The following is a 21,370-nucleotide window of genomic DNA, read 5'->3' on the forward strand; positions in this document are numbered from 1 at the left end:
CGTACCGTACCGTCCGTACCGTACGACCGTCCGTCCGTCCGTTCCCGTTCCTTCCCGTTCCCGTCCGTCCGTACCGTACCGTACCTACGTACGTACTACTCTCTCTCTCTCTCTCTCTCTCTCTCTCTCTCTCTCTCTCTCTCTCTCTCTCTCTCTTTCTCTCTGTCTTTCGACCGCGCTCGACTCCAAGCCGTCCCATCATTGTCACTCCTGTCTCAGCCGCTCAGCCGCTTTGTTGTTCGGGCCGCAGCGTCATCGTGTCAATCTGACTGCCTAGCGGTCATGCAGTGTGAAACGGTCGAAGCTTGAGCTTGCGAGGGCGGCGCAATAGCGGGGGTTGCCTTTGCCAGACAATGAAGAGACCGGGGCCGGCGGAGCAGAGGGTCGAGGGTTGGGTCGCGAGACCAACAGAAGGAGCAGCGCGCCCAACAAGACCAACACCAGCCTGCCCCTGAACTGCACGATGGGCGCACGCCTGCAGAAACAAGGGCCCGACCCAAGTCGCCGGCATGAAGCCAGCTTGGCCAACCTGGCAGGCGTAGAGCCAGAGCAGCGCTCTCTCTGGTCGGAGGATTTCCGGGGGCTGAAAGCTCCGGTAATATCACTTTGGGCGTCGTTGCCGCATTTCGACCGAGCCTGTGATGGCAGGCAGGCTCCAAGAACATAAAGAGGTAGGTCGACCTCTTCCCGTTTCGCCTCGCCTCCCTCCTGCCTTCCACCACCACCGTCCCCGCCCTGCACTGCACCATGTCTGAAACGAACCCGCTCCTGGCGGGCCGGGATGGCCGTTCGCCCTCTTCCTCGTCCTCGACGCACGCCCGCTCGCGACCCTCGTTCAACCTCGGCGTGCGACGTCCCTCGCACTCCTACCGCCGTCCGAGCCGCAGCGACAGCCTGAGCAACGCCGAAGTCCACCCGGACCCCAACCACGTCGAGCCGCTCCTCCCCGCCTCGGCCCCACACCCCGACCAGGAGACTCGACTGCACAGGCCCAAGTGGTGGAGGAAGGACTACCTCACCGGCGAGCCCAACGAGTGGGCCAAGTTCCGATACATCTGGAGAGAGGAGTTTGCGTAAGTCGCGAAGCGATCCCGGCAGCCTGCCGTATCGCTTGCGCAAAGGCTATCGATCTGACATTCAGAGACCGCCTCCCCCTCGTCCCGATCCCGTCGACCGACACAGCGAGTTCTGGGGCACGTTCATGATCCTCCTGTTTGGCGCGGGCGTCGAGTGCCAGGTCAACCTGCACTACGCCTCGAGCGTGCGCACCTCGAGTGCATTCGGCTCCTACCTCTCGGGCCGACTGGCCTGGGCCGCGGGCGTCTCGATCGCCTCCTGGGTCTCGGGCGGCATCAGCGGCGGGCACTGCAACCCGACAGTCACGCTGTGCCTATCCCTCTACCGAGGTTTCCCTCTCCGAAAAGTGCCCTGGTTCATCCTCTCGCAGCTCCTCGGCGCCACGGCAGCCTCGCTGGTCGTCTACTTCAACTACTTCCACAGCATCTCGCTCTTTGAAGGCGGCTCGGCATCGCGCACCGTCGTTGGGCCGCACGCCACCGCGCCCCTCTTCTTCACCTTCCCCGCGCCCTACCTGCCGTGGTACTCGGCCTTCTACTCCGAGTTCCTCGCCAGCGCCACGCTCGTCATGGCCATCTTTGCGCTGTCGGACAAGTCGAACCTCGCGCCGCCCAAGGGCACGCAGCCCTTCGCCGTCTTCCTCGTCCTGCTCGCCATCGGCAGCTCGTTGGGCTTCGACACCGGCTACGCCATCAACGGCGCGCGCGATACCGGGCCAAGGATCGCCCTCTGGCTCGTCGGGTACGGCAGCCGCGTCTGGACCCACGATGGCTTCTACTGGCTCTGGGCACCTTGGATCGCCTCCATCTCCGGTGGCACCCTCGGCGCTGCCCTCTACGACCTCTTCATCTACACCGGCCGCGACTCGCCCGTCAACCGACCCAGGGTCGACCGAGCCTCGCTCGACGAGGGCGGCCACCAGCCCGTCTTTGGCGGAGTCGACGAGGAGGATTAGAGGCACAGACGCAGCGACGACCCTTCGAGCATCCTTTTCTCGTTCACGACCTCGCCTCACCTTCATCGCACCCAGCATAGAGCCCTCTTGATGTCAGACGGGTCACGCCCCCGATTTGCCCACCGTGTTTGTCCGCTTTCGCGCGTCCTGCGGCGACCGAGGAAGGGTTGCAGAGGTCGAAAGCGTTGCAGCTGGTTGGATACTGTCTAGGGGTACAAGGCCTGCTCGGGCAGGCAGGCACAGCAGCAGGGGATGATGCGACGCCGATTCGACGTTTGGGCTCCGACTCTCGCACGCCTCACTCGACGTCCTCCGGCGGCTCGACGTAAGGGTCGAGGTCAGTCTCGTCGAGCTCGGCCGCCGCCACGTCGTCGTACTCGCCGCCCTCGAGGTCCTCGTCGCCGCCCGCGTCGGCCTGGCGCAGCTCGTTGATCTCCCTCTCCTCCTTGCGGTACTGCATGTCGGCCACCAGGGCCTGGTAGCCCGGGTGGCGGTGGTCCGGGTGTCCCGCCCGGTCCGGCGTCGGCGAGAGGTCGAGGGCCTCGCCGTCGAATGCCTCGCTCGGCGGAAGCTGCTCCAGGTCGACCTGCAGGTCCGAGCTCAGTCGTTCCATGCTCGGCTTCCTCGCCTCGTCGTCGGTGTAGAATCCGGGCGACATCGGATGTTCGTGCGCGATGAGATCGTCGCCGGCCGCGTCGTCTGCAGAGGGCGAGGATCCGGCCGCGTGCTGCTTCTGCTCGTGCTGCTGCTGCTGCGCTCGCCGGAACGAGGCAGCATTGTGGACCGACATCGACGTGCCCGCCGAGGTCGCCGCGGCTCCGGCTGAGCCCGTGTCCGGACGCGAGCGGGAGAAATCAGAGATGCTCGACGACAGCGACGACAGCGCGGAGCGGTCGGCATTGAGGTTGTTGAGCGTCCGGACGCCGGGAGTCGCAGCCGCCGCGGCCACGCCAGCGGTTCCGTTGGTGGCCTTGACGGGCGCGAAGCTGTGCGACGAGGCCTCGCTCTGTCCATCGGCAAAGGCGGTCCCGGCCGCCTCGGACTCGACTGTGGGAGGCCAGCAAAGATCGAGAAAGAGGGGACAAAAAGAGAGAGAGCGAGAGTCGGTCAGTCGCGTGCCATCATCGACGCCTTCTCCTCGGCCGCCCCGCCGGGTACCCACGCTCGGCTGCATTGGCGGCGTTGAGCTCGTCGACAAAGTTCTTGATCCACGGATGCTCGCGCATCTCGGCCGCCGAGGGGCGCTCGTAGGGGTCGATGGCGAGGCAGCTGCGGATAAAGTCGATGCCGAGCTCGCTGAGCTGGCTGGGGTCGGGCAGCGGCGGATGTTGCTGGGCCATGCCGATGTGGAACATGATGGCCCACTCGTTGTCCAGCTGGCTCCAGGGCCTCCGGCCCGTGGCAAACTCGAGCACGACGCATCCGAGCGACCAGATGTCCATGGCGCCGCGCCGGCCTCGGTTCTCGCCCTTGATGACCTCGGGGCTCATGTACATGGGCGTGCCCTGCAGGCTCTGCATGGCCGCCGCGGCGCCGACGGGCTTGCCGTCCGGCCCAATCATGCCGGCACCCCCGAGGCCCCCGGGCCCGACGACGCCGGGCCGGCGGCTGCGCTGGATGGTGCGCGAGTTCTTGGCGAGCACCTTGGCAGCGCCAAAGTCGACAAACTTGATGACGCCCATGTGGTCGAGGAGGATATTGTCCGGCTTGATGTCGCGGTGGACGATGCCCTTCGAGTGCAGGTAGACGAGGCCGTCGAGCATCTGCAGCGTATACACCTGGATCACGGTCTCGTCCTCGATGCGCCCGTGCTCGAGGAGCGCCGCGAGGCTGCCGCCCTGGCAGTACTCCTCGAAGATGTAGACGCGGTCGCGGTGGACCTCGAGGCCGTAGTACTCGACGATGTTGGGGTGGCTGAGCATCGACATGACGTGCATCTCGTCCTTGATCTGCTTGTAGAGGCCCGGCGTCGACGAGATGTCCTGGAAGCGGATCTCCTTGACGGCCATGAGGCCTCCCGAGTCGAGGTTGACGGCGAGGTAGACGGTGCCAAAGGTGCCGCCGCCGATAAACTGGCCCTGCTGCCAGCGGATGGTGACCTTGCTAGCCGACTGCGCGAGGAACTGGAGGCTGCGGTCCTCGAGCCGCGTGTCGTCGAGGACGCGGCCGATGACGCGCTGCTCGGACTCGAGCTCCTGCCGCGCCTGGTCCCACTCGCGCACCTTGAGCACCCACCGCTCCTCGGTCGCCTGCATCGCCGTGTCGAGCTTGTTGAGCCGGTGCTGCGCGCCGATGCCCGGCCCGAGCCGCAGCAGCGCCTGCCCCGTCCGGTCGGCGCCGTACACCTGGACCTGGTGGAGGTCGTCGCTGAAGGCCTGGTTGGACGCCGCCAGCCGCTTGCGGTCCGCCTGCTCCTTTTCGAGGCGCTCCTGCTCGGCCTGCGCCTTGGCCACGCTGCTCCTCGCGCCGAGGATGTCAAAGTGCGAGATGAGGAGCGCCATGCAGCTGGCCACCTTGCTCCGCAGCAGGGCAAAGTCGGCCTGGGTGATCCGGAAGATGTTTTCGGACGACGTGATGTAGTTGGCGTTGCCCAGGGCCGTGACTGCCCACTTGAACGTCTTACGCTCGCTGGGCACGCAGTCGTCGCAGATGAAGGCGACCCAGTCGATGGCCAGCCTCGCGAGCGCCAGCGTCATCTGGTTGCGCAGCCGCACCGACTCGATGAACGGCAGCGCTCGCCGCCCCTGCTCGGCGGCCATGCTGTAGCTGTTCTGGATCAGCTCGTCGCAGTCGCCGCTCGCGCTGACCTGGACATTGTCCGTCGTCGTGCTCTTGGGTGTCTGGTTGCGGTTCTGCTTGGCGCTGAGCCCGCGGAGGCGCCGCCGGATCTCGGGCACCTTTCGGATGATGGTGTCCGAAAGGAGGTAGACGCCCTTGTTGATCTCCTCGAGGCCAGCCTGGATCCGTCCCATGTGGGCCATGTGGTCGTTGAGCGTCTCGAGCGGGAACGACGTCGAGCCGTCGTCCGAGATGTCGTCGCCCTTGCCGTTGACGACGACGCTGCCACCGGCGGGGCCGCCCGCCGGCTCAGACGAGAAGACGGCCTGGAAGTGGCGCTTGCACAGCTCGAGCCGCCCTTTGGGACCGTCGGCGACGAGGCGCAATCTGCGGTCGGCCAGCGAGATGTCCACTTTGGGCATGACGTGATGCATCACCTTGCCCGTCCACATGAACGGATCGCGCGGGCTGAGCAGCAGCAGGTAGCGGGCCCGCTCGTCGTCGTCGCCGGTGACGGACCCGGCCTGCTCGATGTTGTCGCGCGAGCCGGACATCTGGATCGCGTCGTCGTGGTCGTCGCCCTCCGGGTTGAGGACGTTGGCGTTGGCGGTCGCGTTGGCCTCGGCTGCCAGGGCAGAGTCTTCGTCGCTGGGGCGCACGCGGTGAAGGCACTTGCAGAGCATCTCGCGGATCAGCTCTGGCTTATCCTGCAGGCTCGGCTCGGCGATGAGGTAGATTCCCTTCTCCTCGAGCGACTCGGTGTAGACCAGGAAGTAGTCGTGGTCGATGAGCGTCTGCATGAATTCGGCCAGGCCCATGGCATTCGAGGGCGCCGTCCCTTCCGACTCGTCGTGCGACGGAGAAGAAGCGGCGGCGTCGGCGGCGTTGTCGGATGCGGGTCGCAGCGTGCCGAGGTCGTACTCGGCGGCGTTGTCGAGGCGGTTGCGGATGTCCCTGGCGAAGCCCAGCAGCTTTCGGCTGCGGATGCGCACGCTGTCAAACACCGAGTGGATCCAGCGCGCCCGGTCCTCGAGCGTCACAAGGCTCTTGCCCTTGGCCAGACCGGCGCCCGCAGCGTGCCCGCCGCCGGATCCGTCCGGTCCCGAGGCGAGGCCGACGGGGCCCGACGCCGGGTTCGGCATCCGCTTGGCCATCTCCTCGCCCTTGCTGCTGAACGTGGCCGTGAGCTCGCGGTTGAAGTAGCGCGAGATCCGCTTGAACAGCTTGTTGACGAACTGGGTGATGTTGGTGGCGACGATCGTATCTCCGCCCTCGATCGACTCGACGGCGGTGCTGAGGAAGCGCCACTCGGGCTCGAGGATCTCGGTCTCCTTGAAAAACGTGCTCGCCCGCAGCTTCATCCGCAGCAGGCGGAAGAAGAACTTGAGCGCGTCGCGCAGCACCTCGTCGTAGCCTTCGGCGATGCACGGCGTCAGGTCCCAGCCCCGCGCCGGGTCGGCGACGATGATCTTGGTGTACTGCATCTTGACGCGGCACGCCATCGCCAACGCCGTCCGCACGTCGTCGGTGAGCGAGTCGACGATGAGCACGCTCGGCTCGGACAGCTTGCCCGCGTAGTCGAGGCGCAGCCTGAGCGCGCCCTGCATCAGCCGCGTCGGGAAGTTGATCAGCGTGACGAGCTCCGGCTCGAACGACGGCAGAGCCATGCTGCGGAACGCCTCGTGGTGCTCGAGGATGGTGGCCTTGGCCTTGGTGATGAGCTGGTACAGGCTCGACAGGGTGCGCGTCTCGAACGTCGACTGGAGGCTCCCCTCCTTCTGGATCCGCTCGACAAAGGTGCTGTCGTCAATCTCGGGCGCATTGTCGGCGTCGTGGTGGTCGCCCGAGTGGTCGCCGGCGGCGTCGTCGGTCGAGGCGTCGGCGGCCGATGCGCGCTGGCGGTGCTCCGAGATGTCCAGCGTCTCGCTGCCCGTCCACTTGCGGAGGATGCCGATCTGCTGCTGCAGGCTGGTGGTCGTCGTATACCAGCTGATGAGGGCATCGAGCTTCGCTTGGACCGCCTCGTCGGCCCACTCGGGCACCACCTCCTTGGCCTTGCGCACCGACGGGAACTGCTCCTCTGCGCTGTCGATCCGCTCCAGTAGCGCGCCGACGTCGTGCAGCACCTTGTCCTTGTCCTTGTCCGCATCGGCGGTGGGCGCGCCCGGTTTCGCCGAGTCAGGGTCGTGGCCTGCGCCCTCGCTGCTGCTCGCCACGGCGTCCGAGTCGGCGCTGACGGCGTCCCTGGGCGACTTGGGCGCCGGCTGCAGCTTCGAGGCCTCGATCTGCTCCTGGCGAAACTGCCTGATCTCGTCGATGAGGTCGCGCAGCATCTTGGCCCACCCTTCGCTGAGGCGCTTCTCCTCCTCCTCGATGGCGCCGCGGTGGAGGCCGCGGCCCCGCAGCGTGGCGCGGATGTCGAGCCAGCGGCGGTACGAGAGCTCGGTGCGCGTCAGGTCGGGCGTGTCGACCGAATTGATCCGCTTGGTCTCGGACTTGAGCACCTCGGAGTCGAGGACCGAGGCGAGCATCGTCTGCCACTCCATGCGCTGCTGGACGTTGACGGCGGGCAGCTCGCCGGGCGTCAGCTCCATGGGCGTGTTGAGGTCGCACGGGAATACAGGGCCCGGAGTGCTGACGCTGGCCGGATCGACGGGCGGCAGCAGCCCGTTTGGGCTCCGAGCCGATTTCGCCGCGCGGTGAGCATCGGGCGCCGAGAGCTGCGCGCGGCCGGGAGCCTGCGGTGGTGCCGTGGCGCGCTGCTGGCGAAAGGCGTCTGGAAAGTCGTGGTCGTCGTCGGTCTCGTCCGTGTGGTCGTCGAGGCTCGAGTAATGGTCGAGGGCGCTGGACGCGGCTGCCTTGTCCGCCTTGTCCTTCTTGACGTTGAGTCTCCCACGAGAAAAGTAGTCGTCGCGATCGACCTGGCCACCGCCGTCGTCGTCGGCTGGGTCCTCGCCGTCTGACTCGTCGAAGCCCTCGTCGTTGGCATAAGGGGCGGCCTTTCGCCTCTGGTAGTCGACCTGCCTGGCTACGGTGCTGTCGCTCGGATCCGCTGGCATGGCGAGCTGACTCGGGTCGCGGTCCTCGGGCAGGGGTGCGCCGAAGCCCGTGGTGCGCGAGCGAGACTGGACGTGGCGCAGCGACGAGCTGCTACGCGGAACGGGCCGCGGTCCCGTCCGCGTCCCCGCGCCCGCCGCGGGCACCTTGCGAGCTTCGGGCGAGGCCGAAGGGGAAGAGGAGCCCTCGGCGAACGAGACTGAGCTTATCCTTTTCCTTGGCAGATTCGACGCCTCCCCGCTATCGGTCAACCCGCCATCCGGTGGCTGCCCGTCATCGGAAGCTGCCCGATCCGGGTGGCCAGGTAGATGGACAGCCGCGCGCGGTCGGTGCTGCTGCTCCTCGTCTTCGACGTCCTCCTCGCTCTCCTCGTGGAGGGGTATCTCGCTGATGTTGGACGCCATCTCGTCGGGCGGTGGCGAGGAAGAGGGGACAGATAGGCCGCTCTCGTTGGCTCTCGAGCTGCTCGACGTGCTGGTATGAGGGCCCTGTTTCGGGTGTGATCCGAATTGCGCTTGCCGTGCTGGCGGGCTGGCGGAAGATCAGGACGAGGGCGCGACGGAAGTCTGGCCGCTGTGCATCGAGTTTCTCCACGAGTCGGGCGAAAGGGCGGCAAAGAGCAGGTGGTGGTGGTGGTGGGACGGCCGTCAGATCGCAGAGGGCAGGTACAAGCCTCTCGAAAGGCTGCCGGGATCTTGCGAAAAGCTGTGCGGCAGCGGTGGACGAGCGGCTGCGGCGAGGGAAGGACGAGAGCGGACGTTCCGACGGGTCAACCCGCGCGCGTCGTCGTCCCAAGACAGCGACTCGGAGATCGGCCTGGTCCGCGTCGGTGCCAGCCGATTGCGATGCAACGTTACTCTTGCAGTGGTCGAAGCGTGGGCGCCAGGAAGCGGCAGGGCCGAGTGCAGAAGTCGTAGTGCGATGGATGGCGGTGGCGGCGATGGTGGTGAATCGCCGGTGCGCTGGACTCGAAGTGGAGCATCGACAGGGCGGTAGTGGCAGAGGCAGAGGAGGGTCCCCGCCCGATGCGCGCAGATGGACCCCATCCCTCGCTGCCGGAAGTCGGCACTCGAGGAAGGGCTGCCTGGGGCCCTGGCCTGCCAGATGGCCGGCGGGGGGCGCGCACAAGCCAAGCCGACAGAGAGGTTGCCAGCTGCGAAGGCCTGCTTGCCTCTTCTGTCGACCTCGACCTCGGCTCCTCTGTTCGGATCCCTCTTCCCCTCACTCCTGGCCCAATCGGCACGTTCAACCTTCGCCCGTCTTCTGCGACTCTTCCCCCTCTGTCAAGGCGGACGGAAAGGAGCGCCAGATGTACTGGCCCACGTCGTCGGCAAAGAGGCTCCACCTCTCCCCCTCGGGCCTCGACCGACCCCTTCGAGACACGACACCTGGCCACGATCGCAAGCACGACTCAGGTCACGCGAGCCAAGATGATCCTTCAGAGGGGCCTCGCAGCGAGCACCTCGTCCACCTTGCAAGGTCCAGAAACGGCCAGATGTGGGCCACGCTCAACGCCCACACCATCTCCATCTGGCAGACCCGGCCCTCGCAGGTCGTGGCCGCCCTCACCAGGACCGCCCGCAGCCTCGAAGAGTACGGCAGCAACACACGCATCGAGTGGAGGCCCGACGGACGCGCCCTCCTCGTAGAGACCGACAAGTCGTTCCTGCTCCTCTACAGCCTCGTCTACCTCTACCCTTCATCCGCCATATACAGCTACGTACCCCCATCGGGCTCCGGCACAAAGTCAAAGACGGGCGAACCGCTCGCCCCGGGACCCAACTCGCTCAAGAACTCGTTTGCGCCGGGCGCAGGTGAGAGCGCTGCGGCTGGCGACCTTGGACTGGCCGGGCTGGTCGGCGAGGCATGCGAGCTCCGCTTCCGCCTCGTGATTCGCATCGACGCTGGCCTCCGGTGGGCCACGTCCATCGAGACGCACATGCTCGTCAGCACCGTTTCTCCCCCGGCCGTGCAGTGCATCCGATGGCCCGACGACGCCAACGACGCCGTGCCCCGCCGAGACGGCGACAACTCGCCGGGGAGCAGCACCAGCCTGATCAGCTCTCTCGATTGGATGCTGCCGAGCGCTACAGGCGACGACACCGACAAATACCCCGCCGTACATGTCGAACAGATCCACTACTCGAGGCCGATGGACGTCTTTGTTTGGATCACGTCCGACGGGCGCGCCTATGCGGCCAACCTCGACCTCGACAGCCGGACAAAGCCGTGGCAGGGGCGGTGCTTCCACGGCGCACGCCCGCGGACGAGGCGGTCCTCTGCAGCTGCCGGCGGCCACCTGTCTCGAGCCGACAGCATGCGGTCAGAGATATCCGAAGAAGGCTCTCATGCACCTCGAAAGCGGACCGAGGACGAATCCGGCGGCGCCTCTGCGAACGCTGAGGCGGCGCCCGTCCCGCTTTCGGCGGAGCAGAGGTGCACCTCGGTCTCGATCAACGCCAGGTTCAGCCTGATCGCTGTGGGGCTGCAAGATGGCACGATCGCTGTCTACAACTATCGCGCTGCAGGTCGGACACCGACGCCTTCTCACACGCTGTCGGTGCGCCAGGCGCTCAAGTCGACGGCGAGCTATCTCCAGACCGGTGCCGTGCGATCCCTGAGCTGGACCAGCGACGGGTACGCCCTCGCAGTCGGCTGGGACAAGGCCGTGGGCGTGTGGAGCACCTACGGCAAGCTGATGGGCTGCAGCCTGCGCGAGGACTGGGAGACGGCGTCGAAGCACTTTTCCGACTCGTTCATGTTTGGCGCTCGCGACCTCTTCTGGGGTCCCGGAAACACGGACCTCTTCGTGCTGGCCCAGTCGAAGCCCGACAAGCCGCTCGATTGCGACAACCAGCTGTTTGTCCTGCCGTTCGCCAAGTCGGCCGTCGCCGGCCAGCACTCGCCCGACAACACCCGCTTCGCCTTCTTTCAGACCGACGACAGCGTCCACGTGTATCGCGGCGGCGATCAGCCGGATCTCAGCGTCATTGACCCGGAGAGCGACGTCTGGCACCACGTCAAGATCCCGCAGGCCTACCTGGCGGCCAGCTGGCCGATCCGCTATGCGTCGATCAGCTCCGATGGCAAGCTCATCGCCGTCGCCGGCCGGCGTGGACTGGCCCACTTCAGCTCCGCTTCGGGTCGATGGAAGACGCACAAGTCGATCGCTCAGGAACAGTCCTTCGTGGTGCGCGGAGGCATGCAGTGGTTCCAGCACGTGCTGATCGTCGCGTGCGATGCGGGCGGCGAATACCAGCTGCGGCTCTACTCGCGCGACTTGGATCTCGACTCGTCCCACCTGCTCGATCTCCAGGTGCTGCCGAGCCCCGTCATCCTGACCAGCCTGTTCGACAACAGCTTGCTCGTCTACACCGCCGACAACACCTTCTACCACTTCCTCATCGACCTCGCCGACGACCGCATCCGGCTACGGCTGTGCGGCAGCATCACGTTCGAAGGCGTCGTCGGCGAGCCGGCACGCGTGCGCGGGATGAGCTGGATGATCCCGCCGAGCCAGCAGCGGTTCGGCGACCCGGTCGACGACCTGACGGTGGCGACCATCATTTTCCTGATCGACGGCAAGCTGGTGCTGCTGCGCCCACGTCGGTCGGCCGATGGCGAGGACGAGGTGGCGTACGACATGCAGATCCTCGCCGACAAGATTGAATACTACTGGACGCACCTGCAGGGGATCGGCACGCTCGAAAACTCGCTGTGGGGCTATGACGGCACGGGGATCAAGCTGTGGCTCGATGCGCTCACCATCGAGACCTTCGACATGGACGACGACGATAGCTCTGACATCGAGGGCGCGCACGAGTACAAGACCATCGAGGAGAGCGTCAGCATGCCTCTCGACTTCTACCCGCTCTGCGTGCTGCTCGAAAAGGGCATCGTCATCGGCGTCGAGTGCGAGGTGTCGCTGCGCCGATCCCTCGACTTTGCCATCTTCCGCACCAACACCAACACCCATCTCTTCCTCCACCAGGTGCTGCGCAACTACCTCGAAAACGGCCAGCTCGACGAGGCCGTCTTCTTTGCGTCGTACTACCAGTCGCTCGTCTACTTTGCCCACGCGCTCGAGATCCTGCTGCATGCCGTGCTCGAGGACGAGGCGGATGCCGGGCTCGGCGACGTCGAGTACCTCCGAAGCGCGTCCGGTGCGATGCTCCAGCGGGAGCGGAGTGCGTCGAGCCTGCTCGCCGACGTCGAAGACGAGTCGTTCGAGGAGGGCGAGCAGGGCAGACAGGCAGACAGCGGCGCAGACGAGGGCGGCAGCGCATCCGAGGCGGGCCCGCACACGCCTCCCCGCCGCTCCAGCAGCGATCCTTCGAACGCGGCACAGCCGCAGAGGATCCGCAAGCCCAGGATCAAGGCGATCCTGCCGCTGGTCGTCGAGTTCTTGGACCACTTTGACGAGGCCCTCGGCGTCGTCGTCGGCTGCGCGCGCAAGACCGAGGTGGCGCGGTGGGGCTACCTCTTCGACGTCGTGGGCAAGCCCCGCGACCTGTTTGAAAAGTGCCTCCGGGCCGGCGAGTACCGCACGGCCGGCATGTACCTGCTGGTGCTGCACAATCTCGAGCCCCTCGAGGAGAGCATCGCGCACACCGTCCGACTGCTCAAGGTGTCGGTCAAGATGGAGGAGTGGGGCCTGTGCCGGGACCTGCTGCGCTTCCTCAAGAGCATCGACGACACGGGTCACGCGCTCGAGACGGCCGTACGTGGTGCGCGCATCCTCGAGGAAGATCGCAAGAGGGACGAGGAGAGGGAGCGCGGATCGCCCGTCGCCCGTGGTTCGGGCGGCGGCAAGGATGGCCCGCTCTCGGTCCCGTCGGCTCCGCCGCACGCCATGAATCGCAGCTCGAGCGCTCCCACCGTCCTCGATGCTACAGTCGAGGAGGACGAGGACGAGGAAGAGGACGACGAGACGACGCCGAAGCTCTCTTCTCGGCCCTCGATGGTGGGGAGCACGCCGCAGCGAGCAGCGTCGGTCTCGGCGTCGACGAGGCTAGGCACGCCACCGCCCGTCCCCGAAGTCAAGATCAACGGACGCATCATGCCGTCGCGGACGCACTCGAGCCCAGCGCCCTCCTCGACGTCGGCGTCGTCGTCTTCCTCCTCGCCGTACGTCGGGCTCGGTATGGGAATAGGCAACAAGGGGCTGGGCATGTCGCTGTCCCGCGTCGGGCTGCGAAGCTCGGACAGGATCTGGGACACAAATCGGTCGGGTTCGGGGTCGCCAACGGGGTTCAAGGGCGGTGAGGGGGGCAAAGAAGGGTGGTGGGGTAACGGGCGGAGGGGTAGCGATGGTGGTGAGGAGGCGAAGGATGCCGGCGGCGGCGTCAAGGCTGCGGTGGGAGCTGATGGGCAGGACAAGGACGAAGAGGCGGACGAGGGTTTATGAAGGAGTCGAAACGTCCTAGGCCGGCTCTCTGAACGAAGAGCGTCCCACGCCGAGCGCAACCACGATCCAACAGACGGCATCCGTCACTCGTACCCTGAATCAGGGCCCGGAGCGAGCTGCGGCAGAGGATGGCTTGGGCTGGCCGAGGGTCCTGCAAATTCGCCTCCTTCCTCGCCCGGGAGCGACGGCCTCCAGACGCGGAGACCCGGTCGCACGCTACGAGGCAAGCCGGGGACCTCTTCGACCTCGATCTTGCCGATGACGATGTAGGTGCCCCTGTCGAGGTCGTCGTTGGGCGTGGCGAGGACGGTGTAGACGCCCGCCAGCGCGCCCTTGGTGCTGTACGACGCCGTGCCGGGTGCGCGGATGCGGATCTGGTAGCCGGCGACGGAGAAGTCGTCGAGCGGCGTCTGGAGCGCGTGTCCAAAGGGCCCGGCGGTGGTCGCATACCGCGCCTGTCGCTCCTTGTTGGCGCGGAAGTTCTTGTAGATCCTCGGCCCGCTGACGCCCAGCATGTCGTCGGCGTAGACGCGGAACCGGAGCAGGCGCCACCGCCCCGCTTCCTCGGGCACCACGAACCGGCGTCGCGCCTGGTAGACGCTCTGCAGCCACTCGCGCGCCTCGTCGTCGCCGATCAGGCATGGTCTTCTTTTCAAGCGGTTGGCTTCGGCCCTCCGGAGCCTGCCCGTGTCGAGCGCCCTCGCCCCCTCGTTTTCGAGCCAGTGCAGATCTGGTTGCGGCGGCATTGCGGCTTTGCTCGATAATCGCCAGTCGATCGGCGCCTGGTGATGGGGCACATACAGGTTAAAGACGACGTACTCGGGTCAGCCACGACTCGATGACCGCCTATCCGAAGGACCTGCCCGGCTTTCAGCGATACCGGCAGGCTCGGGTTGAGGACATACCACTTGTGGTGCTCTTTGCGGCACCGGACGCGTCTGCGCGCCGGCTGCCAGCCTATCCGCCACAGCAGACGAGACCTTGACCTCTCCCAGCGCGACCGCGAGGTCCGGGTCGAGGTGGAAGGCAAAGAATGTGTACACCCCGGGCCGGGCCATGTCCATGCCATACTGGTTGGTCCCGCGCTTGCGGCCGTGGATACGCCAGTCGCCGATCGCAAAGTCATCGAGCGGCGTCGTGACCGCCGTGAATGGCCCGGGAGACGACGACGACGACGACTCGGCCCTTTTGACCTTGAACTCCATCAGTGCCATTCGAGCAGATTGGAGGCTGGCCTTTTCGTCCGACGATCTCGGCCGCACCTTGATCGTCAGCTCGCTCCACACCTCGGCGGCCTTGCCACTCAGGAGGCCCCGTCGCATCTCGAGGACCTCCTGCAGCCATTCGAGAAGGGCATCGTCCGCGACAAAGGCGTACCGCCTACGCTCGTCCACGACCAAGCTTACGAGTCTGACTGGTTGCAGAAGCTCTCTGCCCTTTCGCAGGATTGACGTCTCTCGTTCCGGCGTGATGGTGCCAGAGCTCGCTGCGACTGAGAGCTGCGTGGTATCCTCCGACGACGATTCTGGCGACGGCAGACGCGGCGCGTGTCGCAAAGCGCCTTGGTCGCCTGCATCCTGGACCGAGTGTCGAGGCGCCTGGTTCAAGAGCGGGGCAAGCTCGTCAAACGCGCCGGCCTCGGGCTCGGCGTGGCCTTGATGGCTGTACGACGGACCGGGCTGCAACGAATACCAGCCGTGACGATCGACCGAGAAAGCCGCCGGGTGCCAGGACTGGTCCTGGTCGTGGCCGTATTCGGGCAGACCCGCATCGAGCTGAGCGAAATGGCTTGAAGGTGGAGCAGGCTGGGGATGCCGAGGAGGGGCCAACGTGTCCCAGCCGTGAGCGACCCGGGCAGCGGGATGATCGAGGGCGACCGATTCTTCGTGGCTCGGATGCGGTCGGGCAAAAAGCCCGGTCGAGTCTGGCCAGGTGTAGGATTCGTGCGGGTGCTGCAAGGCGTCGACCGCCAAGCTGTGACGAGGCAGGGGCTGGTGGGAGCCGGATTGGTGAGAGATCGGCAACGGAGGAGCGTCGTGCCATTGGCCGGTAGCAAGGAGATGCTGCCAGGTATCGGCGTGAGTCGGGTTTCGCTGCTGAGGCTCCTGAACATGGTAAGGCGAAGGAACAGGGTGGACCAGGCTGGGAGAGACGTCTGAAGCTTCTTGGACGGGCGGTTCGTGCTGGAAAATCCGGCTGAGCTCGTCGAATCCCCACCCTGAGGCAGGTGCCGCAGCTGCCAGGTGCAGGAGGTAAGAGGCGAAGAGAGCGGCGATGGCGATGATGGCCGAGCGGCGTCGTAGACGCCCGACCAGCATGGTAGGCGTTGAAGTGCGGGATGTGATGAGTTCGGTGCGACCGATGGACAGGATTCGCTTTGCAGGAGAGCTTGGAGGCCGAGTATCGCGAAGAGGATGATGGGAGCTTTGAGGTGTTCGTTCATATACGCTGCTACGATCTGTTCCCTTTGCCTGATCATCTTAAAGGAGCGAAGACGGTGCGGCGGGGACGACACCGGGGCTGCGAGGCGGTGCATGGGCTGGCCGCCCCGCCTTGTGCCTGCGCCGGTGTGGCGCAAGCTGGCGGGTCAACCCGGCTCGTCAAAACGTTGTGGCGCAGGTTCATATAGAGAGCTTGAGGCTGCGACCACGCGAGAGGTGACACCACCTCATCGGCAGGATCGGATGTGATTCAGGGAGGCGAAAGACGAGCGACACTCCGGCCGGGCCATGATCCGCCCTGCGAAGGTACTTGCATAGCCTCAAGATGGTCTTCTTCGTCAACAGGGCGTGCAACAGGGAAAGACAATCGACACGCGTCCCATCGCGATGTAGCGAAGTTTCTGCGCACTCGGGGGGACACGACCACGAAAGCTTTCCATGCCACTCCGTGGATCAGCACGATCACCACCGAAGATTGAGTGAGAATGGAAGCTCCAGATCAGACCGCAGAACCCAACGATGCTGCCACATGCTTTCAAGGAGCGTGGCTCGACTCTCTCCCCTGCGCGTCCCGTCCCTCGACAAGCCCCGTGCACACCGACCGTCTCTCGTCGACCTTCCACGCGCCCCCCCCTGCCCATACAGCAGACGCGGCAGGGCAGGTCGTCATGCGTAAACAAGAGAATCTATCATTAAACGTCGTTGCGAAATCCGTACAGAAGGGGCGGCGCTCAGAGCATGTACCTGAAGTTGGCACGGGCCATCATGGCCTGCTGGAGCGAGATATTCTGCTGGGCAGCGAGGCCCTGGATGTCGTCCTCGTCGACGACCATGGACGGGTACTGTGCGCCCTCGCCCGTCGACTTGCCGCCGATGGGGGTGCCGACGACGCCGCGGGCCTTGTCGAGCTTCTTGTTCTCCCTCTGGAGCATGGTGCGGTGCAGCACGACGAGCATGATGCACGCGACAAACATGGTGAGGGAGATGACGTTGGACTGCCAGAAGCTGGGCTTCCACTTGGCGGGCCAGACATACGAGGCCGAGATGTTGCCCAGCTGCGAAAAGGCGTTGATGAAGGCCAGCGAGATGGCGCGCTTGTACGAGGGGCGCGGGATCGAGGGCGCGATCCAGCCGAGGATGCACGTGTAGCCGGCGTACGAGCTCGCCTCGATGAAGAGGGCAAAGAAGCGCGCACCCGTGTTGAGCGTGGCGGCCGAGATGATGAAGCCGAGGATGCCGACGCTCTGCCGGGCGGGCAAGCAAGGACGAAAGAGGCGTTGGACGGGTCAGAGCCATGCTCGAAGGCCACGATGTTGCTACGAGGCTTCGACGGGCGAAAACTCACCAGAGGGACAATAATGTGCCAGGTGCGCTCGCGAGTGCGGTCCGAGTGGATGCCGTTGAAGAGGCAGATGAGGAACGAGAAGAACCAGATGGGCACCGTGATGAGGAGCGACTTGACCTTCTCGTCAAAGAGGGTACGCGTCAGGGTCGGCATGTACTGGTTGAACCCGAGGCCGATGGTGGCCGTGGTGAGCATGAAGGCGAGCACCCAGACCTTGACGTCCTTGAAGCAGAGGATCAGACCGTCGATGGCACCTCCACTCTCGCCGGGAACGTCCGACTCGCCCGCGTCGAGCGCCATCCGGCGCACCAAAAATTCGCGATCCTCCATGCTCAAGAAGCGCGAGTTGTGCGGGAAGTCTGGGAGAATGAAGAGCGCTGCAATCGCAACGGCAACCGTGATCGCTCCCTCGATCAAAAACAACCATTTCCACGCAGGAAGGCCTGCCTTGCCGTCCATGTTGTTGAGGATGCCTGCGGAGATGAGGCCGGAGAAGGCGTTGGAGAGGATGGAGCCGCTGAAGAGGATGGCGGATCGGGTTGCGAGTTCGGACTTCTTGTACCAGCACGAGAGGAGGAGGAGGGCGCCCGGGAAGAAGCAGGCCTCGACCATGCCGAGGATGATGCGGACGGCGATGAGGTGGTGGAACGTCTTGCAAGCGGCGGTGCACGCCGAGACGATGCCCCAGGCGGCGACGCAGCAGGGGATGTAGATCGAGGGGCGGCCGATCTTGGTCATGAGGATGTTGGAGGGGATCTGGAGCGTGATGTAGCCCACGTAGAGCAGCGACAGGCCCGTGGCGTACTCGGTGCTCGTCAGGTTGAGGTCCCGGACGAAGCCGTTGTCCTTGGCCGTCGTGATGTTGTTGCGGTCTGTCGCCGGGGGAACGGATTCGCGAGCATGTATAGAAGAGTGAGCAAATAATTCGAGCCGAAGAAAGCGTCCATACGCTGCTAGTACCGGGGCTCACCGAGGTAGTTCAAAATGTAGATAAGAACCAGTATCAACATCAGCTGGATGTCGATTCTTCGGACCAGGCGGCGCTCGCGCTCTTTGTATTCTGGCGACTCGGTGTCGACGTCTCCGAGCGCCTTGTTGAGCTTGGCGGTAGTCATGTGGGGCTCCGTTGATGCGTTAATGTCAAATTCGGTCTTCTCCTTGTCGTCACCGTCGACGGTGACGTCGTCGGGGGTCTGACTGTCGAGGGGGCGCTCGGGGGTAGGCAGAGCCTCGGCGGCCGTCCCGGGGGACGTCGTTGGCTCCGTTGGGGCCATGGTGGCGGATGGTGGGTAAGGAAGGGAGGGCGGAAAGAGAGGGAGACGAGTCGAAGCGGTAGGGGAGAAAGGTCGAAGTGGTCTGGGGTGCGGGGCGGATGATAGGGCCAGACAGGAAGGACGGTCTTATACCCTTGCGCCTCGACGAGAGCAAGGGCGCGCTCCTCTTCGTCGCCCGTGTCGGTCGAGGCAGGCCATGCGTGGGTGGGGAACACGCGGCGGGCGCGGTCTGCATTGGCGAGCTACGGTAGTGCCGTTGATTGATGCGGCTGCGTACGTAGCCCTCCTGCCTGCGCCTGCTGTAAGTGTGCCTAACCAGGCCCAGAGAAGGACGAGTGTTGGCTGCACCCCATCGTCGATGCGACACGACATCCCCGGCCTGTAAACTTTTTGGCGCGATCTGGCGAGACGACACAAAGACCCTTGTGCAAACGCCATGCGTGGGGCTCCCCGCGCGTGGCGAATGGCGTGGCGCCAAGCAAGTCCTGCACTGGATTGCTCCAGGATTGGATAGGGAAGACACGGAACGAGAGAGCAGCGAGCGGCTGAGGTTGAAGTCGAGTTTGCGAGCGGGGACAAGCGATAGGCAGAGAGCAATTTCATGTCGGGTGGCTAGCCCCATGGCCGAGCGACAGGCTACGGTAAGATGGGCCCCACGGGTGCCCCGCCATAAGCTGGGGTGGAGACCATCCGTGGCAAACCAAGGTCGCGGGGTACGCTGCGGGTGGCGCGGGTTTGCGCTGCGATGCGGGTGGTTGTTGTCGGCTGATTGGCTGGCTGTTCGGTCGCTGCTTGTTCTGCCTCTGTTCCTGTCAATGCTGCGACGCATCATCTGTGTGCGCCACCGGCGACATGGCCCGCAGAGCGACCAGCGTCGTCGGCCAATCCCGACGATGGAGCGGCCACGTCGGGCGGGCGGCGTCGGCGGGGGCGGCGTCTTGATTGAGCGAAATTTATTTTTCTTCTTCGAGAAAGAGTGAGCCGCCGACGAGCGGAGCGGCGGCCGGGTGGGAGGGCCTGGCTGGGTTTCCATCGCCTGCGCTGCGTGAGCTGCCCCCTGCATGATGCCCACGTCCAAGAGCGACGCGCGTTGGTGGCGAGAGCGCCCTTGTCTGGGCACCTCGTCCCTGCTCGGCGTCGCCGGCGTCCATGAGCATCAAGGTGGGCCTGCCGGAGGATTAGCCTCGGCCTACCCGCCGGTTTGGTACGACCCTGCCTGGCCTGCATGCCTCTGGCTGCCGCCTGCCGTTGCACTCGCGCCAAAGCCACGGCCCAACCCACCTTTCTTCTTTTCCCCTCCTCCTCCATCGCCCAGCCAAGCTCGTCCTTGGCTACCGGTACCTGGCTGGACCTCACGCGGTGCTGCCGCTCCGGTCTGCTCCGCGGGCGGCGCAGGCCAAGGCCAAATCAGAAAAGGGCCAAGCAAAGCAGGAGCAGGCTGGTCGAAACTTCTTGACTCCCCCCCCCCCCCCCTCCCCTGGCTGGCGGTTTGCCTATTTGCGCTCGACGGACAGGAAAGCAGCCGGCTGCAGAATTCCTCCGAGGCGCATGAAGTCAGATTGAGCTGCCTGCCCGGCCGTCTTTCCGAGACCGGTGTCGCACGGGGAGCGGGCCTGCCACCTACCGGCATGACCGCCGTCGACGGCGACGCGGGTGATGCGCCGCTCGGGGTCGAAATTGGCCGGCCACCGACCGAGGGCCTCGCCGCGCTTGCTTCTTCGAAAGCTGCCGCCTGCCCCACGCTGACAGCTCGGCTCCGGGCTCTCTGCGACCTGACAGCCGGCTGCCGGCCGATTGCATTTTCCATCGGGCTGTCGGGCTGTCAAAAATCTCGCTGACAGATCGGGAGATGCCACGGATCCGTCAAATTTCGGATCCGACTTCGGTCCTCTTATCTTTGGCATGTCGGCCGAATGAGATGGCTGCCTCGCTGGGCCGCGTTGAAAGGTGACTCGGCCCCGCTTTCTGGCTCAGCGTGGCCGGGCGTGGCCTGACAAATGGGTGCGTCGTGCTCGGGCGTCGGGTTGGTTGGCCTGCCGCTGGGGCCGCCCCGAGGGAATTTGCCACCACCCCCGCCACGGCCCCGCCCCACCTGGCCCCGCCAGCTGCGCGTCAGGCTGGCGCAGTTTATCTGATCAAGAAATGACGGAGATAACCTTCGCCAGCAGCCTACTCGCACCAACCGCGGCCACCAACGTCTCACCTCGTCACCACCACCACCATCACTCTCGCGCACTACTCTCTCGCATACCCGCACACCTCTGCATCAACTCGTATCGACCGCACCGCAGCACCGACACCAGCACATCGCTGATCCCGCCTCGTCATCGTCGCAACGACCAGCATACATCTCGACTGAGCCTCGACTCGCACCCCCAGCCACACCACGTCCACCGCCATGCCGCCCATCGCAGTCGACTCGACCGCCGGGCCCGTGCCGCACACGTCGGCCGGCAGCGTGTCGGCCACCAACGTCGACGCTTCCGGAAGCGTGCTCGTCATCGGCTCCATGTCGGCAGCACAGAGCGGCGCATACCAGAAGACGGTCGAGCACTGCGGCCAGGGCGGACAGCGGCAGGTCGAGATGCACATGGTCGACCGCCTGACTGATGGAGGTGAGCAGAGGGCCTTCTCCTTTCTCTTCGTCCTGCTCTTCGCTCTTTGCAAACACTGACGATCGCACGATCTCTCTTCCCCTTCGCTTCTTCTCCCCTTCGCTTCTTCTCCCCTTCGCCTCTTTCTCCTCTTCTCCTGCAACCCCCGCCGCAGCCACGACGCTCCCCCCCGCCACCTACCCGCTCGCCCACCTCGTCGTGCCGTACTCGGACGCCTCGTCCCCCCAGCTGCTGTCGGCGCTCCACGACGCCCTGCGGCCACAGGGCAAGATTGTCGTCGAGTCGGCAGAGCTCCTCGACGAGATGGCGGCCAACAAGGTGCGCGCCGAGCTCACCATCGCTGGCTTCGTCGACGCCCAGGTGGACTCCGCGACGGGCGTGGTGACGGCAACAAAGTCGGCCGATGCCGCCGCCTCTGAAG

General features: G+C 65.4%; 6 protein-coding genes across 6 annotated transcripts in view; 3 read left to right on the forward strand and 3 right to left on the reverse strand.

The window, feature by feature from the left end:
- Positions 1-747: 747 nt before the first annotated feature.
- Positions 748-2,032, forward strand: PFL1_05919 (uncharacterized protein; the record flags this gene model as incomplete). The annotated part of the gene is made up of 2 exons (XM_007883454.1): positions 748-1,073; positions 1,183-2,032. 2 exons carry the CDS (start codon positions 748-750, stop codon positions 2,030-2,032), a joined length of 1,176 nt encoding a protein of 391 aa, XP_007881645.1.
- Positions 2,033-2,330: 298 nt separating this feature from the next.
- PFL1_05920 (uncharacterized protein) lies at positions 2,331-8,271 on the reverse strand (the record flags this gene model as incomplete). The annotated part of the gene is made up of 2 exons (XM_007883455.1): positions 2,331-3,079; positions 3,195-8,271. 2 exons carry the CDS (start codon positions 8,269-8,271, stop codon positions 2,331-2,333), a joined length of 5,826 nt encoding a protein of 1,941 aa, XP_007881646.1.
- Positions 8,272-9,362: 1,091 nt separating this feature from the next.
- Positions 9,363-13,293, forward strand: PFL1_05921 (uncharacterized protein; the record flags this gene model as incomplete). Its single annotated transcript, XM_007883456.1, has 2 exons — positions 9,363-13,128; positions 13,277-13,293. 2 exons carry the CDS (start codon positions 9,363-9,365, stop codon positions 13,291-13,293), a joined length of 3,783 nt encoding a protein of 1,260 aa, XP_007881647.1.
- A 64-nt stretch (positions 13,294-13,357) lies between these two features.
- Positions 13,358-15,592, reverse strand: PFL1_05922 (uncharacterized protein; the record flags this gene model as incomplete). Its single annotated transcript, XM_007883457.1, has 2 exons — positions 13,358-14,056; positions 14,180-15,592. The coding sequence occupies 2 exons, from the start codon at positions 15,590-15,592 to the stop codon at positions 13,358-13,360; spliced, it is 2,112 nt and encodes a 703-aa protein (XP_007881648.1).
- An 854-nt stretch (positions 15,593-16,446) lies between these two features.
- Positions 16,447-18,334, reverse strand: PFL1_05923 (uncharacterized protein; the record flags this gene model as incomplete). The annotated part of the gene is made up of 3 exons (XM_007883458.1): positions 16,447-16,959; positions 17,061-17,932; positions 18,031-18,334. 3 exons carry the CDS (start codon positions 18,332-18,334, stop codon positions 16,447-16,449), a joined length of 1,689 nt encoding a protein of 562 aa, XP_007881649.1.
- A 2,398-nt stretch (positions 18,335-20,732) lies between these two features.
- Positions 20,733-21,370, forward strand: part of PFL1_05924 (uncharacterized protein) — a gene marked incomplete at both ends in the record, with an annotated part of 1,201 nt that continues 563 nt past the window's right edge. The window contains 2 exons of the mRNA XM_007883459.1: positions 20,733-20,949; positions 21,104-21,370. The exon at positions 21,104-21,370 is cut by the window's right edge and continues 563 nt beyond it. Of these exons, the coding sequence (XP_007881650.1) occupies positions 20,733-20,949; positions 21,104-21,370 (484 nt within the window). The remainder of the gene's footprint in view (positions 20,950-21,103) is intronic.

This window comes from Pseudozyma flocculosa (genome assembly GCF_000417875.1).
Source record: "Pseudozyma flocculosa PF-1 unplaced genomic scaffold scaffold00022, whole genome shotgun sequence".
NCBI classification, from domain to species: domain Eukaryota; kingdom Fungi; phylum Basidiomycota; class Ustilaginomycetes; order Ustilaginales; family Ustilaginaceae; genus Pseudozyma; species Pseudozyma flocculosa.